The sequence below is a fragment of the Neopelma chrysocephalum genome, unplaced genomic scaffold (genome assembly GCF_003984885.1).
Source record: "Neopelma chrysocephalum unplaced genomic scaffold, ASM398488v2 Primary Assembly neopelma1_96778, whole genome shotgun sequence".
Classification (NCBI taxonomy): Eukaryota; Metazoa; Chordata; class Aves; order Passeriformes; family Pipridae; genus Neopelma; species Neopelma chrysocephalum.
Genome location: NW_020925422.1, coordinates 1,786,167 through 1,803,556, shown reverse-complemented (window position 1 = coordinate 1,803,556; position 17,390 = coordinate 1,786,167). Strand labels below are relative to the sequence as shown.

General features: G+C 40.4%; 1 protein-coding gene across 1 annotated transcript in view; it reads right to left on the bottom strand.

Moving 5' to 3' along the window:
• Nucleotides 1-1,333: 1,333 nt before the first annotated feature.
• The window catches only part of FAM189A2 (family with sequence similarity 189 member A2), a 40,012-nt gene continuing 23,955 nt past the window's right edge, over nucleotides 1,334-17,390 (bottom strand). Inside the window, 12 exon segments of the mRNA XM_027709436.1 lie at nucleotides 1,334-2,153; nucleotides 3,401-3,578; nucleotides 3,580-3,647; nucleotides 4,793-5,079; nucleotides 6,812-6,961; nucleotides 10,647-10,719; nucleotides 11,318-11,438; nucleotides 12,243-12,369; nucleotides 13,411-13,531; nucleotides 13,641-13,748; nucleotides 14,515-14,640; nucleotides 16,052-16,185. Of these exon segments, the coding sequence (XP_027565237.1) occupies nucleotides 2,022-2,153; nucleotides 3,401-3,578; nucleotides 3,580-3,647; nucleotides 4,793-5,079; nucleotides 6,812-6,961; nucleotides 10,647-10,719; nucleotides 11,318-11,438; nucleotides 12,243-12,369; nucleotides 13,411-13,531; nucleotides 13,641-13,748; nucleotides 14,515-14,640; nucleotides 16,052-16,185 (1,625 nt within the window). The 3' untranslated portion in view covers nucleotides 1,334-2,021.

Here is a 17,390-nt window from a genome sequence, read left to right as displayed (position 1 = left end):
ACTTTTAACTTTAAAACAGCATTCTTTCCAGGTAATACATGACACTGATGCTCCTAAATGAAGCCAATTCCTAAGCTAACATGGCATCCCCGTTTTTACTGTGTGAAATGTCACTGTATTTGCATCTTTAAAAAATATGTTTTTTTCAAGATGCCTTTTATGTGACAGAAATACTGTTTCATTGACTGAATAACTTTAAATACAGTTTTTTTCATAAATGGAGCTTTGATAAAAATTCTTCATACTTAGTGTCTTCTGAAACCACTGTTTTTCTTCAGATGTCATCAGCCTGGTTTATTATGAAAGACCTAATACCATTTGAATAAATAAAAAGTAGAATTGTAATATGTCTGTCCTTAGATTTAATCCTGGAACGGCCTCTGCTAAGGTTAAAAATATTTGTATAATATGGGATTGATTATGAAAAACATGATGGTATTTGAAAATCAACTGAAAAAAGTCACTAAAGAAGCATTTTGTCTGGTGAGGCCTCATAAGATTTTCTGTGACTTGTAGGTTTGTCAGGGGTACTTTGAAACTACAGAAATGAAAATACACACCACAGCTGATTCAGAAGACAACTACACATGGGCCTTCAGCTCCTCAGTGACTTTTCATAATATGAAATACAAATATTGTCAGCATCAGAGACTGAAGTATTTCACCTCATTTGCTTAAGTGATAGATTGGAGAAATTGTGAGGTCTCTGATAAAGGATGCAGCGGACAGGCTGAGCTTGCTTTCTGTGTTTCCCTGAGTGCCACCCTCCATCCTTCTGTTTATTACCATTCTTGTTAGAGGTTTACATACCAATTTCTGTATTACAAACTTTTCTGCATTTCAGTAGATAAACAGCTGAAGTCTTTACTTCAGCAGTACAGGTACAAATTTCACATATTTGCCTTATTCACAGGGGACATTTTCTTGCTCTCCCCTTCAGTGTTTTACTGATCCACACAGTGCACAAGCAGGCCCTACCCCAGTTCCAGCACCCTGTAATGCCTTGCAGGCTGAAGAGGTGATGCTGGTGCCCTGTGGGGACCGACAGTGTTTGAGAACAGGGCTGGGACTGCAAATTAAATAAATGTTCAGTTCAGAAGCATATGGCAGTAATCCTGACCTGAAGAACACAGTACATGGAAGGGTTGGTGATCCATGTGTCCATTAACCTGAGTACGGCTAGGCCTGTGCTGTGCTGCTCTGTGCGGCTTCTACAGCTGGACCTTCAGGGATATTCCTTTGCCACAGGATAAATTTAGCTGGTTGATTGTAAGAAAGGAGCCTGAAAGCAGCTCCAGTGGTACTCAAAATGGCAAATAACTCAGTATTATTATTTAACATTTATATGAACGTCCTTCAGTTTGACAGTAGAAATTATGAATGGAATTGTTTTCTTCTAGAAAAACCTTGAAATACCTCAAATGATTAAAATGGGGTAAAATGGATGGGATCTTTACAACTTGTTGCTCCCTGTTTGATGCTACACAATTTGGGATTCCCAGCAGCTGAAGGGATATAAAATTATCTATACTACATTCTTTCTTCTACCATCTTCTCTAATAAACAGCATCTTAAATGAGACTATACAGAGAGCGCCTTTCTTACTGGGATGGTAACAACCCAGCACCTTGTGTTGAAAAACACCTGTGCTTTAGGGGTTTGGGTTTGGTTTTTGTTGTGTCAGTAAGACAAGAATAATATTCTGCAATTAAGTGAGAAGTTCACTGAGCCAAAAGAGCACTTCTTTATATTTTCAGTTTGCAAACCAACACCATCTTTTATAAAGAATAATTTTAAAATTCTGAACACAACTTTTTTTACTAACTTACTTAGTATCTTGAAGTCTCCTTTTGTGACTGGAGTTTTTAATACAAACAGAAGTACTGATAATAAGCAAAGTTCTTTGATACTGTGTTTGACAGCTCCTTCCACAAGAATGATGTATACCCCAAAACTGCATGTTACCGAACTTCAAAGAGATGCAACAGGACAGCAACATATCACACTATGCAACTGAGAGTCTAGTAAAGGTCAGCTTGCAATCTGCTTAATACGCTTTGTCTGTGGATCAGAGTATTTAAAAAGTAAGGTAAGATTATTGACACACTTTTCCACCCCTTGTCAGACATGAGTTTCCTGTGCAGTACATATATGTCTGTCACAGTCTGATAAGACTGGAATGTTTATTAAAGAGGATGAGTTATGAGATAGACCAAAACTTTTCTCTCTCAGCAATTGTAAATTCAAAATTAAGGGGCTTTAATCGAGGAATTGTGGAAAAAAAACAGAAGAAATAACAACCCCTTATTAAAAGATATATGTATGTTGGCAAAAACAGTAACAGAACACAAAAAAACTAGACAGTAATCCTAGGAAAAAAAAAACAACAAAAAAAAAAGTCTGGATGAATACTTCTCTGTCCTTTAGCGCAGTCCTAATAGGGGACCCCTGGTGGCCTAGTGGTTAGCGTGCAGGACTCTCACCTCTGCGACCCAGGTTCGAATCCAGCCAGTCCCCCGGGCAGATGGAGTCCGTTAGGCCTGTGAGGCCATCCATCTATGAGAAGGTCACTCTAAACAAACCTACGTCCTGAGGACCTCACTGCCATTGTCCAAGCTTGCTTGGCCCCGGCAGATGAACCTTAGGATTAAAGGGTGGGCTCAGTTCAGCGCAGGCTGTGTCTCACCTAAAAAATCCATTGCGCAGGCTGGAAAGGTAAAAGACCTTTCCCAAAATCTTCGTTCGCGAAGACTGGCCATTATTATTAATCGTGGCCTGCAGGGGGCGCTGTTGGGCTCTGGCGGTCACCACACGTGAGGGGGTCTGGGGGGTGGTCTCGGATCGCGGGAGAAGCCGAAAGGAAAAAACAACGGAGACTCTTCCCCCCAGTGGGAGAAAGGCAGAAGGAAAAGCAGTTCACTCCTACAGGACTCACTGTTGTTCCCAAATGACGGTGTTCCAAGGCTCTCCCCTTCTCTCCCAGCAAGCACAGACCTCTCCGATGAAAAACCCAGTAGGTCCCGGCTGGAGTCATGAGGCAGTGTGCGGGCCGACCGAGTCCAGTGGTCCGGCCTCCCAAGGACGAAAAAGCCAGAAAAGACAGACTTCCAGGCCTTCTCTCCAAATGCCTGCATGCAGATCCCCGTCTCCATCCCTGAGAGCGAACTTCGCTGTCCGCTCCTCTCCCCTCCGAGCCGAGCAAACCCACCCTCTCCCAAAACTCCTCCCCTCTCCCCCCAGCCTCTGAATGGGCCATCAGCGAGGAATGCAGCCTGGCTAGCTAGTTCCTTTGTAAGGCTAATTAACTCCCTTCCCCCTTTCCATTCAAAACTCCATCTTTGCTACAGTGGGGGGGGCAGGGGGAAGAAAAATTCTCCTTAAATTTCTAGCCTATAACAATGTCTGACAGAAGTGCTCTGCTCAGGAATAACCAAAAACCAGTTTTAAACAGTACTTTAAGTACAGTTTCCCAGACAACACTAATAAGACTCTGAGGCCATTCATGTTCTGCTCCTTAGATCCTCCTCTCTGCTAGCTGATCTTCATCTGTGGTGAAAATAGTCAGGTCCTCACAGCTCTCCAGGACACCAGCTGAAAGGTAACACATGGACTCTCAATGACATGGCCTCCTGGGCAGGTGCCATCACCTTTAAAAGGAAAAAAAAAGCTAAATCAGTTTTGGTTTCAGGTTCTTGTTCCATTATAATAGTTTCTTACCCAACTAGGAAGAAGCTAGTTGTAGCTATCTGTTTAAAGAATAATTTAAAAAGCTGTAAAACCCCAGGTATTTGCCAAGGAGGCATGGCAAAAGCAATCCCAATTTGGAAAAGTAGTGGGGTAATTTTTTACGTTGTTGTTTGTGGGTTTTTTGTTTGGTTGGTTTGATTTCTGTTTTCCCCCTTAAAGGTGCACAGGAATTACCTCACCCCAACCTATGGCATATCCCATGTTGGTTAAAAGGAATCTGAATGTTGCTTCCTGCAGAAGCCATTGAACTGTAATAACCTTCAGGCCAGTGTGATAAATTAAGTTCTCATAAGGAATTTTTTTCCCTAGCTGTTTCTGTCAAATTTTTTGAGGCTTTTGTTGCCTGAAGGCTGCAGTCAGAAATCTCACTTTTTCTGCAGAGCCTAAATGACACTCTGATGTGTTTTGCATGAGAATCAAAATCAAAACTAGTCAGCAAATCACCAGTACCATGCATGAATCAATTCATCTATCCAAATGGTCTGAAAGCTACCCAAACATACATTTGATGAAGTCTGAAATGTCTGAAACTTCTGAATATTCATTCCAATAATGTAAGCACATGTTTTCTATTTTCTGCTTTTCTTTCTTTAGCACAAGATCTTATTTTTATCTTAGGAGCCAATCACAAAGAAGTTGCTTCCAGTGGGTTTACATAAAAATTTCCTTGTCAGCCTCCATTCCTTCCTGTTTGTAATAGCAAATGCTTATTTATAACATCTCCTCCCTGTCCCCTTCCACACTCAGCATAAAACACTGTCACATTATTCACAGTTCATGATTCCACCACAGAAGACCAACTTGTTTAATTTTTGAATACACAGATGTTCAGTCTTCTGATAACCCTCCTCTCTGTGTGGTTGATAGAGATAGAGACCTTGCAGCTGCGCAGCCTTTTGCATAGTCCCTACATGAAACTAAAGTACTGAAGGAAGCTAATTTAGTGCAAAAACTTTGACATGCAGAGTGGTGAACATAAGCATATACTTACAAACAAAGGCTGCGGGTTTCCACATCGCCTGATAAATACAAGTAATAAAACTACCTGCTCAAGTAAAGTGGCATTGGTGATAGCTTCTGACATATGTTTCGCATCTGATTTTAAAACACATTTGGTATTTTCCACCAACTCCTGTATGTCAGGGCTCATGCTGCAGGAGGACTGCTCTACGATCCATGCTACAACCTATTTAATGTCTGTGTAAGACTTATAGTCTATCAGATATTGGGGTCTTCCCCTCAAAGCTCTTGCTCTTGAACTCTTCTGCTAGATGACAGCATGGAGTTGTTTTACATTGCTGTGTGTTGCAGTTTCGCACTTAAGCACTGTCCCTGAAGACAAAGATGAAGCAAAGAAAACACTCCACGTGGTTCATGGTATCCCCTGTGATTTCACTCCTGATTCAGCAGTGAGGATGCAGTGCACAGTTTAACTACATAAAAGACTCATTCTATTGGATTTACACTAGACAAAATGCCTGTAAAATAGAATCGTCCATAGCTATGATTGAGTGCCTATCACATCAAGGGGTCTGGAGGGACCCTTTCCTCCTTGGGAAAGCTATTTGCCCTTTTGTGTATATTGGTTCTTTTCTCTTTTGTTTCTGATCTGAAGAGACCCGAAATGGTCCTTGAGTGTTAATGTTAACATACAGTCATACAAAACAGGTTAAGCAAAGCTAGAAGTCTTTTATGATCTCTCTTCAACTCTTTGTAACTTTTAGTTATTACCAGTGAAAAGGACTAGTTACAAAATATCTGAAAATAACTTCTTGTCAAGCTGGTAGCTAGTAATACTACTACAAAGTGGAAATTCAATGGGAAGAAAACACACTCAAACATTCAAAATTACCTTACAAGGACTAAAACAGGGGCAAGAAGGAATCAATTTCACTGCCTTCAGTCCAAATAAAAATTCACTGCCTTTTTTATGAACAATGATAATCAGATTTGGACCCTATTAAAAAAAATATAAATAAGAGCGCCTGCAGGTTGTTCAAGAAGGACTTTAACATCAGCTTTATACCAAACACAATGCCAGAAGGAGATGCAAAAATTCCTAGCAAGAAGGCACTAACTTGAAGCAATATCCATTGTTCCATTGCAGTGAGTTTCCTTTCTGCAGCACTCATGACTAACTTTCAGGTCTGGGTCTAAAGCTTCCAAATGCTTCTGACATGGAGTCTCTCTACAGCAGAAACACTCTGCTCTCACAGCTATGAATAGGCTCTGTGTCATGTAACTATTTCTTCAGCAGCAGATTCTGTGGGGTACTGTGATAGAAGTTGATAGGAGGAAAAGGGAAAACACATGAAGCAGCAGAGGCATGAAAACATTCCTCAAAACATCAAGTGTAATCCAGATAGACATGCTCCCAATATACAAAATAAATGGCTCTTACTAAAATGTGCCATTTGCATTTACATTTTGAGTGCTAATATGTATCAGCAGCTACTATGGAGATTCCAATATCCTCTAGTAAAAATTGCAAGACTCTTGACTAGTGCAGTTTTTAGGACTGTCAGCAGAATCGAGGATTCTGTAGTCACACTAGCAGTTTCCCCATAGCAACTGAATTGGATCACTGACATCAAAGTAGCTTCATCTGCTCTCCACCATGGGTTGTGTTGAGTTTTGGGGTTTTTTTGTTTTTTGATGCTATAAGGATCAAGAAAAGGGGAGTAAATTTATAGGCTAGCACCAAAAACGCAAGCTGATTGTGCTTTAAATTGCTCATATTGACAACTGCCCTTGTGAGATTTTAGATGCCAGTGCACTGAGAAATCCTGTGTGCCCCCCTCCTCATCTTCTACCATCTCTCCTTCCTACCCAGACTAGCAATGCCTGCTACAAACCCGGGTTCTAGGTGTGAAAGCCAAAAGAGCAGCAAGGCTAATGGATTGGGTGGAGGTTTGGCAAAGCACACACACACTGCTGTAAGGTAAGGTACTCTGTTCAGAGACACTAGCTGATTTCTGCAGGTATGAAGTTCAAAGTACAACCTTCTAAAAAATGTTCTTTTAAGGAACCATTACATAACCATAGATAGAGAAAATCAAGTCACCTTGAGGCGAGTGGCAGTGCAGAAGCACAGAGTCACTTTTAGATTGTTTCTACAAGGAACTGAGGGCTCTCCTGTTCACTTCTGCAGGCTTGCAGCTTGCATTTGAAGGAGAAAGGCTTGCTCTGCTGGAAGCCTCGCAGATTTCTTCAGCTGAGTAATCAGGAACAGTAAAGGAAAAGTAGTCAGAATAAAGCAAGTCTGTAGAAACCATTAATAGAGATTGTTGCTGATTTTTCCCCCCATGGACACAAAAGCCTAGAAGCGCATATAATGTGTGCACAGACTCACAGTTACTCAACAGTATCAGTGGACTAAAGCCTCTTTAAACATTTGCAGAAACCTGTTCAGTCTTGCGCAACTGGAGCAACAAAAGACTACAGTGTTGCCTAGTACAAAAATCACCTTAAACTATCCGATCACAGAGAAGGGAGCTACAGTTTTCTGGGAGAGAAAGCTGAATCTCACAAAGCCCAAAATCATCCTGCAGATAAGCAGTTGTACCAAGTTATGACAGTGTATGGCCAGAGAGGTCAGTCACCTTTTGCAATGAGGTAGCTTGTAAAAACCCAGTCCCTATACAAGAATTAAAAATCTTGTTTCATGAGCTTCTTTATTAAAAGAAAGATTTTCCTGAATTCTTGTGATATGTTTCATCCTTCCAACTAATCAACAATCCTCCTTTTCCTTAGGGTGAAGTTATATGCTGCAATTCCAATAACTGCCATTTAGTGAACAGGACAGGATGAAGCTATGCCTATTTCTCACTAAGCCTGGTTCTGTACCTCTATCTGATGGCACCGGGCATATTACAGAAAACAATATTCTTGCTCACGCAAGAGTTAAAAAAAATGTGGTGGGTTGACCCTGGCTGGATGCCAGGTACCCAGCAAAGCCACTTTATTCCTCCCCTCCACAACCACACAGGGGAGAAAAAAATATGATAAAAGGCTCATGACTTGAAATATGGACAGGGAGAGATCACTCATCAATTACCATCACAGGGAAAACAGACTCAGCCTGGGGGAGTCGAATTTATTATCAATCAAAGTAAAAGCAGGATAATAAGAAGTAAAACAAATCTTAAAAACACCTTCCACCCACCCCTCCTTCCTTCCCAGCCTCTATCTCCTCCCCTCTAGCGGTGAAGGGACTGGGGATTATGACAGATTGATGAACCAACTTTATGATTTTATGATAATTCTTCATAATATTAATGTTTCAGACGTCAGAGCGATAACTGGCTTAAGGCGATGTGTACTGGAAATGCATATACCTAGTATGTGATGATACAGAGCAGCTACCAAGCACCTCCTGCCACCACTGGAAGGTTGCATGCCTTCCTACTACAGTCATCAGGGAAAGTCCCATTCTGCTTGACAGGAGTGCTTTTGAAGTTAGTAAAACCATTTTAGCTGGCATAGAGAAGCTTAGAGCTCCTCCTGCAGCCAGCAGTGAGGATTCCCCTAGTTCTGCTGGCAGAGAGCAGTGCATAGCTTTAACTTCCATCGAGAGTAAAATTAGTTGATCAGCCCTAATGACGCCAAGGGAATCATGGCATCATACACAAATGCCCTGCATAACAGACTGCCAACATAAACTAGAAGTTCAGGTTTTATTTATAGACTGTTAGAGTGCATCAGCTGAGACAGCCCATAGACTTACTCTGCCACAATTCCAACATATGCCCCCATTTTGTATTTCACTCCTGTTGTGGTTTAACCCCAGCAGGTGGCTCAGTCCCCCACAGTCAGTCAGTCAGTCAGTCACTCACTCACTCACTCTCCCCCAGCAAAATGGGGAGGAGAACTGGAAGGGCAGAAGTGGCAGAACTTCTGGGCTGAGATAAGGACAGATGAGACGAGGTGAGGAGAGGGGGAAATAAAAAAACCAACAAACTCAAAGAAAAACAAGTGATGAAAAAGCAATTTCTCATCAACAGATAACTGTTGCCCATCCAGTTCCTGAAAAATGGCAACCCCAGAAAACTCCCCCCAGGTCTTTGTTGTTGAGTATGATGATATAGGACATGAGACATGCCTTTGGTCAGAGTCATAAGTCCCAGCTGTGTCCCCTCCCCAGCTTACATGCTGCAGGGAGAACAGCAGAGTAAGATGGAGCAAGCCTCAATGCTGCTCAAGAACTACTAAACAGGAGCTAAAACATTTGTGTGTTATGAACACTGCTTTGGTCACAAATCCAAAACAGCACCATGGTCTGCTTTGAAGAAAATTAACTCCAGCCAGCCAGATGTGCTACACCTCCCTAAATATAAACAAAGGAAGAGATACTGCTCAGCTACTTCTTTTTCTTGAATTCATTGCCCCTGGGAAGCCTTGGCATCTAGAAGAAGCAGTGTTAATTTTCTTTGTTAAGATGCTCACTTTCTTTTTTATTTGAATTTAACAGCCAGGCTGATATTTAAATGTCTCCCTACAGACCTCTTTATTAAACGATAATATTGGACAAACCAGTTAATGTGATGAAGTGGAGGGTACACTTTGTAATATGTTCTCAGGTAGAGACCTACCTTTGCTTCTTGCAATGGAAGTTTTCCAATAAAAATGCCTCTAACACTGCCTCATTATAGCCTTTTTAAAAACGAAACAAACTTTCTTGACTGTCCTTCACAGCAGTTGCATTTTCTATAGTATTCTTTTCCTGTTTCCCCTCCTCATAACTTTAAGAAGTCACCATGTAGCCTTGTGTTTGTTATCCTATTTTTGTTTGTGCTCAAAGAGCTCCAAGAAAGCAACAGGAGTTTTGTCAGTAAGCAGGCCTTGAGAATGAAACTTTTTGCTACAGCTCTTCTGGATTTCTTTCTGGTTATCACAGCTGACAAGACACCAGAAGCATCCAAGTGCTTGTCTTCAGAGGTTTCAGGTAGACTGTCAGTTTAAGGGAATTTTGACAGAGTTGACATTTGGTTAAAGTATGACTTTCTTTTTCTACTTCTTTTTTTTTCCCTCGACACCACTTAATAGGAACAATTTCAACTGATGCACTTCAAATCAAAGGTTTTTTTACAGTTTGAGAAGTAGGTTGGCAGAAGACAGCCCACAGTCAAATGAAAGATCTGGGGCTTCTCTGCGGCCCCAGTGTCTTTACTCTTTTGTGGTGTGAATATTGTGCAGACAGGCAAAGAGCCACCTGTTGCACAAATGACAATCTTGCCATAATGGTAAGTTCAAACGAAAATTGGAACAGATTTTCAGAGGCTGTACTGAAAAAGCTGCCTTTGACTTACCTGGAAGCCAATAATACTTAGCCACAAGCATACACTGCAACAAAGATTAGGCTACAAATTAATTGGAAGCATTGGCATGGTTTTCTAAACAGTACTGAGCAAAGCTTGATGAGGTCTCTAAGAGCAATCTAAATATGTACAGTACCAGTATGCAGAAACAATTCAGTAATTCTTCCAGTTCAGGTTCTATAATAGAGTAGTTCCTAATTTAGATCCACAGAGTACAGCATTATTCTATCCTTTTCCTATTGTCATCAGCAACAACACATCAACAGGCCCCATCACATATACTAAACAAAAGGAAGGACTGGAGCTGGACATCATTTGTTGCAACATGTGGATGTAGTGTCAACAGCTAACTTGTAGGTTACTAAAAAGGAAATGCATCTTTCTTTTTATATCTTAAGTGCAAACAACTTTTTATGCATTTTAAATGTTAGTCCTTGTTCCCACTGTCCAAAACAATAATGATTCTGTGTCTTTGGCTTACAGTATGGTTATCTTTCAAAAAACTAATAGTGTTGCTGCTACATTAAGTTATCTGTGTTGGGTAGAACAGCTCTAGAATAAATTTTAAAATGTACTTTTTACCTTGAGAGTCCTGCCCTTCACTCACTTCTGCCTAATCAACACAGTTCATGACATTTATTTGTAGTGCACCTCCCTGGAATAAAATACAAAAGTTGAAAAATTACAAGTCACCACCTTTCTCTGGCATTTTCTAAGAACTGCAACATCCATCTTAGAAAGGCAACACTTTTGCTTAACTGCACAGTGACTATGTGATATGTGTTTAATTCCACTGCAAAATCAAGGCTAGTAAATGTCTAATATTAATGCTCACCATCCTGGTCAGCCAATTTTGTCCTATTGAGTATTTCTCGGGAAAAGCACCTGTGTTCTGAAAACACCAGTGAAAAGAGATCACCAGTCATGGCAAAACGGTAAAACCCTGATCTAGTCCCTCATGCCACTAGTGCAGGTCCATGAGGGAAATAAATCAAGGAGGTCTAGAATAACCAGCAACAGGTGTGCTCCATGGTGCTTTTTGCTCCTTCTCCCATGCCTGGGCAGAGCTTTCCAACCAGGGAAAACTTTTCAACTCTAGAGGTAAGTGATTAATTAAAATCTTTGGCGAAATTTACAGCAAGCCACATCTGTGATCAAATATGTCCTCCTGCCTCATATTTACCACACCTCAGGGCAACCTTACCCTTACCGCAGAAGGAACAAGTCACACTTCAAGCTCCTGTGGCCCTTACCTGCTCAGACGTGTTAGAGCTCTGCACATCTTCATAAGGAGGAGGTGGTTCCAGACAGAAGAACACTTCAGCATCATTGATTCGCATTGCATAAGCATGGGGCAATGAAAGCCCAAGTGTCCTGCAACAAACAGCACAGAGTAAATCTGTCAGTATGGCTTTCCAGCTGCAGAAAAATGTCATCTGCTATCAAACTCCATTGGCTTTCCTGTACAAGCTCAGATTTTGGGATCTCAGGCACAGCTAATGGACTCGCCAAGAGCTGCAAGACATTTTCTGAGGACGGCAGGAAGTTGCTCCTTAGGAGGTGCCTCTCTAGTGTGTTCCCCAGAGCTTCAAACCTCTTTGGGCTGTACTGCAGCTAGGAACACATTTCGGTTTTACTTCAGGGATTCAGTTTTGTTTCAAAATATTCAAATACAAGTTGTACACTCAAAATGTGACAGCCCAGCTCTGAGTTGTGTGAACTACTGAATTCTTAATTATAACAGAAATTCAAGATACTTCTTGTCATAGGTTTGGAAAGAGATGTTGTAATTTCTTCGCCAGTGTTGTTCCCCTCCCCCCCCATCTGTTTCTTCCAGGATGGGGGGAGTCCGGAGGGGGAGACGGAGCGGAGCGGCACGCGCTGGGCAGCGCGGGAGCCGGGAGGGGCGGGGAGGAGGTTCCCTCTAAAGAGCGGGCCAGGGCCACGCCTTGGAAGCCCTTTGTCGGGAGGATTTCGTTTTTCCACCGATGGACAGAGGGGGAGCTGCTTTCGTTTTTTTTCGGCTGCCTCCTCTTTTTTTTTCCTGAGGGGAAAGTTTTGGGTTTTTTTTCCCTGACAGATACCGCGTGGGGAGCAACTGAGAGAGAGACCGACCCACCTCGGAGCGAGGCAGTCTGCCCTTCGGGGCGTGAGACTGAGTCATCAGAGCAGCCTGACCTGTGACTGTGTCTGTGAGAAGGGGGACCCATTGCTGGTCGCTCACGGGTCTGCGAGCAGCTGCTGAGCTGCTGAGGACAATTTGCCCTCGGCCCCCTGGTTGCAGCGGGTTTCTCCCCCCCCCAACCTGGGGAATTGGGACTTTGTTTTGTTTCTTTTGAAAGTTTTGGTTGCACCATTTGTTGTTTTTTCGGGGTTGTTAATAAAATAAATGGGGGTTTTTTTGTTTCCTTTTCCACACTTTGCGCTTGAAGCCTCCTAATTTAAAAGTTATAACCTTGTTAAAACTTAGACACTTCTGATCTTGTGTTTTATGTTCAGCTGCACATAAAAAGCCAAATTCAAACTAAAGGCTGTTTTTTTGATAATGCTTGATTAAGAATATGACAGTTAATCAATTCACAATGAGGCAAATGCACCTCATAGCTAACCTTACTCTTCACTTTTCAAAGAGCTCTCTGAAAGCTTAAACGCAGCAGAAATCCCAAAGACCTTTTGCTGCATGATCTTTCTCTTAGGAGGCATCTCTGAGAGGAAGAAAGCAGAACAGTGCCTGGAGAAAGCTTTTTTTTTTTGGCAAATGCCAATTTTGATAACACACATTTACATTACCCCATTAACACTAAAAAAGTGTGGTGGTTGACAGCAGAATCGCCAAGGAAACCTTTCCCACACAATCTTCAGAGAAGTCTGTAGCCCAAAACATCTCAATTCTTCTCTGCTTATTTTTCACATTTTGACATGCTGATATAGTACTGAGCAGTAACCTCAAGCAACACACAGAAATCAACGTTTTGCTCTCTGGACCCAGATCAGGCTTACAGCCATCAGCAGTGAATGCAACTTTCTACAAAGCAATGCAAGACACAAAAGCAAGTCCTTCATCCCAGAATTTAGGGATTCTCTGGACACTGGCTGAAGGGAACAAAGATGACTGTGAAAATTATTTTCTTGCAAGCTGAGAGGAATGATGATGCCCTTGGAAGACTGCTTGCACAGACAGGAAAAAAATAAAACTTCCAAAATGAGAACCTGGGAGTCCTTTCATGAAAGACTCCTGTCAGGGCAATGGAGGTAATGCATGGAGAAATCCGACGAAAAGAAAGTAGCTATTTTGATAGCTAGTCATTGCTTTTTTAGTCTTAAAAATGGGGAAAATACAACATACTTCTTGTCATAGGTTTGGAAAGAGATGTTGGAATTTCTTCCCCAGTGTTGCTCCCCTCATCCCCCCGGGGGGATCCATCAGGATCCAAAATGTCATCTTGGTCTTCAATCTGAAGTTCACCCTAGTCAAACAAAACTTTTGTTAAAACCCATCTGAGCTACAGAAACTGCTGAACTGGGTAACCTAGTAATACTGTTAGCACCACTGTTTACAGCCTGGTGCTCACTTACTAGGCAGGATCTTCTTAATTCAAATATCTGCCAGTAATGCAGGGCAACTGCTGTCAAACAAACTGTAGTGGTGAGAGCATTCAGGGCACAAAGACCTATGAGAACTTTCTGAAGAACATGAAGATGTGTGAAATTAAAAAAATTAAATCAAGGTATTTGTAGATGCTAAAATAATAATAATAATAGTAATAATAATAATAATAAATTAAATTAAAAAAACCACAGAAGACACAGGGTTGACTATAGCAATTACTTCTAAGAAACATATGTGATGAAGTCTTTAGCACAATCTCTAAGACTGGAGTAACGTGCAAAAACTTGCTTTGCCCTATTGATTGTCCTGACAGAGATTCAGAGGGGCTTAATACAGTTCAAATGTGATTTATAATCCATTGATTCATCAAAGAATTATAACCTTTCTCTTAACTTCTGGGGGAAATTCAGATTCAAGACAATCACTGTTAAAGAAATGTTAAAGCTCTTTTTATATTTGAAGATTATGCTGATCAGGAGTTTTATTTCAGCAGTTTGTAAGCCAAGAAAGGTTGAGAAGTTAAAAAGACTGGTTAGGGCATCAAATCATCAGCTAAAATTTACATCGTATTTGCCCATATAGTCTTGTCTGGATTCCACTGTAGTTTTGGTTGAATAAAACACTTGGTTGCATAAAACTGCTTATTGGATCAGCAATGCACTCATCAAAACCCAGAGATAAAAAAAAAGCCAACAGAACCATGAAGAGCTTCTGACTGGTGTGGAAGACTAGAAAAATAACAATTTTTCACAGTAAACACAGCAGCTACTTCAGCACTGCACTGTTGCACAAGCATGGACATTATAAAAGCAGTCATATGAACCAGTGTGTGCAAGGTACCTTGAGAAGAAAGTGAGCAGTACTGCATGACTTCACATAGTATAGCTTCAGTACAGTCTCTACTTCTGTGCATTTAGTGAGATTAATTTCTTCACAGCAGAAACAAGTCTTGCTTTCCTTATCCATCTTAAAGAAACAAAACTCCAGTTTTTAATTTTAACTGCTTTATGCAACAGTTTTACCTGTATAATATAGAACCTATATTTTAAACTAAACCTGTGACCACAAAGAAGACTGGAAACACAGGATTATAGAATTGAATCTGAACAGTTTGGTATGCCAATGATTCATGCATTATAAGCACTTCTTATCTGAAAATTAGCATTATGGATAAGCTTAAGACATTTAAATACAACTTAATTGTAATCAAAGCTGCACTGATTACTAAGCAATTTTATTATCTATGCTCCTTCAAATGCATAGTTGCCTAGAAATTACTTCTTTGACTGATGTGTAAACCACTCTATGAAGTGTACACATTTTCTTTGATTCATGAGTGTATCTTGCATTTCTAAGGATGAAATTAAACACACAACTATAACTGCAACCTGGTCAAGTCATTAATAGTCACATCTGTACACTAGTTGTTGTTTGTAACTTTCAATATTGTCATCTTAGTTTTCAAGGTAGAAACTTGATGTTTTCATACCTAGAGATAATTGGGTTTTTAGCTGTCAAACTTGATAGTCATGTCAACACTCTTCCACCAATAGAAGCCACTCTACAGAGTAATTAATGATTGCAAGAATGCCTTTTGGCTGTACTCTATGCTTCCAATCGCAGATGGCTCAGAAATTCCTGAAACATTAAACCATCTCATCTGGTATAACATTATCAATTCTCAGTGCTGCTTTAATACAGTGATACTGGATGAATCTAGATTACGAACTGCTTCTGGTCTTGGACTCTCACTGAAATACAACTATTGGCATGTCAAGAAATCAACAATAGCCTTCTTGAAGTAATAAAAGAATGGAAATAGATATTTAAAGATCTTTCAATTAATTCTTAAAGCCCTTCAAGCTTTTACACACGATCATCTTCATTACCAAGTGATCCCACATTGTATCCCTCAATTTCAATTATTTCACAGTTTTTGGTTCATAAATAGTTATTCTTGTACTTCTTACGACAACAATTTCAGAAAAATCTTTTGCATTCTGCCCTGTCTTGCACAGATTGCTTCTTTATCACATAGAAGTGTTCTGAAAAGCTAGTATGATTTGGTTTATGTTATTTTTTCCTCACAGTTCCTGCTGTAAGGTATCAACACAAATGGTCCTCACCAGGTGAGGCAAAACAGGAAAAATAATCCCACCCACAGATTATAATGACTAAGCTTTTTGTAGGTAGCTCACCACTCCCCACTCAGGCTGTTTTCTATGCTTTATATTTGTCACATTACTAAAAAAATCCTTTATGCTTGAATCTTCTTAAATTACTTGCAGCTCTACATTAGCACATTTTGTGATTTCAGCACAACAAGCTAATGTACCATAATGAGAAGAAATAGGTATAAATCAGTATGTGTGCTCACCAAGTTGCATCTGGGTACTCTGGACACAAACTCAATGTCTTGACATCCTAATATAAGTCCAGCCAAGCTCAGCAGAACACAGGTGATAAATAGCAGAATAAACAGTTTATTCTGGAGCAGCAAAACAAAGTTAACTGCAGTGGGAACAGGAACCCAACTCAAGGAACCTATGACAGTGCAAATCCCACTCACAAACTGAAGCTGGGAAAAACACTGCTCCTTTTTCAAAACTTCCCATTACTTCAGTGCCCCAAGGTGTCTACTCCCAACACCTTTGTTCTTTCTCTCTCTCTCTCCTTATTCTGCACTAGTTATGCAGAAGTAAAATACATGCAACTATTGAAAATGTCAGCAGTAACAGCATAGGCAACTACAAGTTTTTCTGGAGTGCAAAGTATGATTTGCAAGCCCTCTGACTTCCACTGTGTGGTCATACTCTTCCACCATGTTTAGGTCTCAACACATTCAGACCAGTAAAGAAACCTGAAGAGGAGGAAACACATTAAGCCAACATTCACTCTGCACTGAATTTCCAGAATTATTTTGCAGCAAAAATAAAAGAAAAATATCTGCCCCAGTATAGTGAAGACAGAGACACTTAAGAGATTTTAGTAATATGATTTTATTTCCTCCTGGATACTAAAATCAGAACATTCATAACTCAGATAATACCTTCAGATTTATAGACCATCTGAAAAATTAGCAATGGCAAGCATAATAGAGTAGTTGATAAAGGACAAGTAGAAGTAGCAGATAAAATGATGTCTCGCTTTCACCTATGCCCTTACAATCTGCACTTACCTGACTTGGGATATGGATTTTGAACACATATAAGAACTTTCCATGTTCCAGTTCATACAGCAAGATTTTTCTGTACTTTGGGAGAAAGTACTACGGGTAAGACTACTACTTAAGAGACAAATAAAAATTAGGTTCGTCCTTTAAGCATTCAGCCTTACAAAGCAAGTATCAGATCCTTGTTTTCCTAAAGAATCCTTGTTAATAACAACCTGTTCAGTCAGATTTCTTTGTAACAAAATGGTCCAAATTCAAAAAGCAGGACATGACAAAAAAAAAAGAGGAAGAGAAGGAAATCATGAGGGACATGGGTTCAGTTTTTCTCCAGGCAGCTTTAGAGCAGATCCAGCAACAAGGAATTATTAAACATGCATGAAGAACACAACAGCTTTCCCAATTAATTTAACTGACATAACATGGCTAGCTACCTGAAATCTGAACAAAAAAAAAAAAATCAGAGTTGTTGCACAAATATGTTCCCATTTTCTGAGGTTCAGGGAAATATAATCACCCATGAGTGGACCAGAGCCAAAGAGCTCTG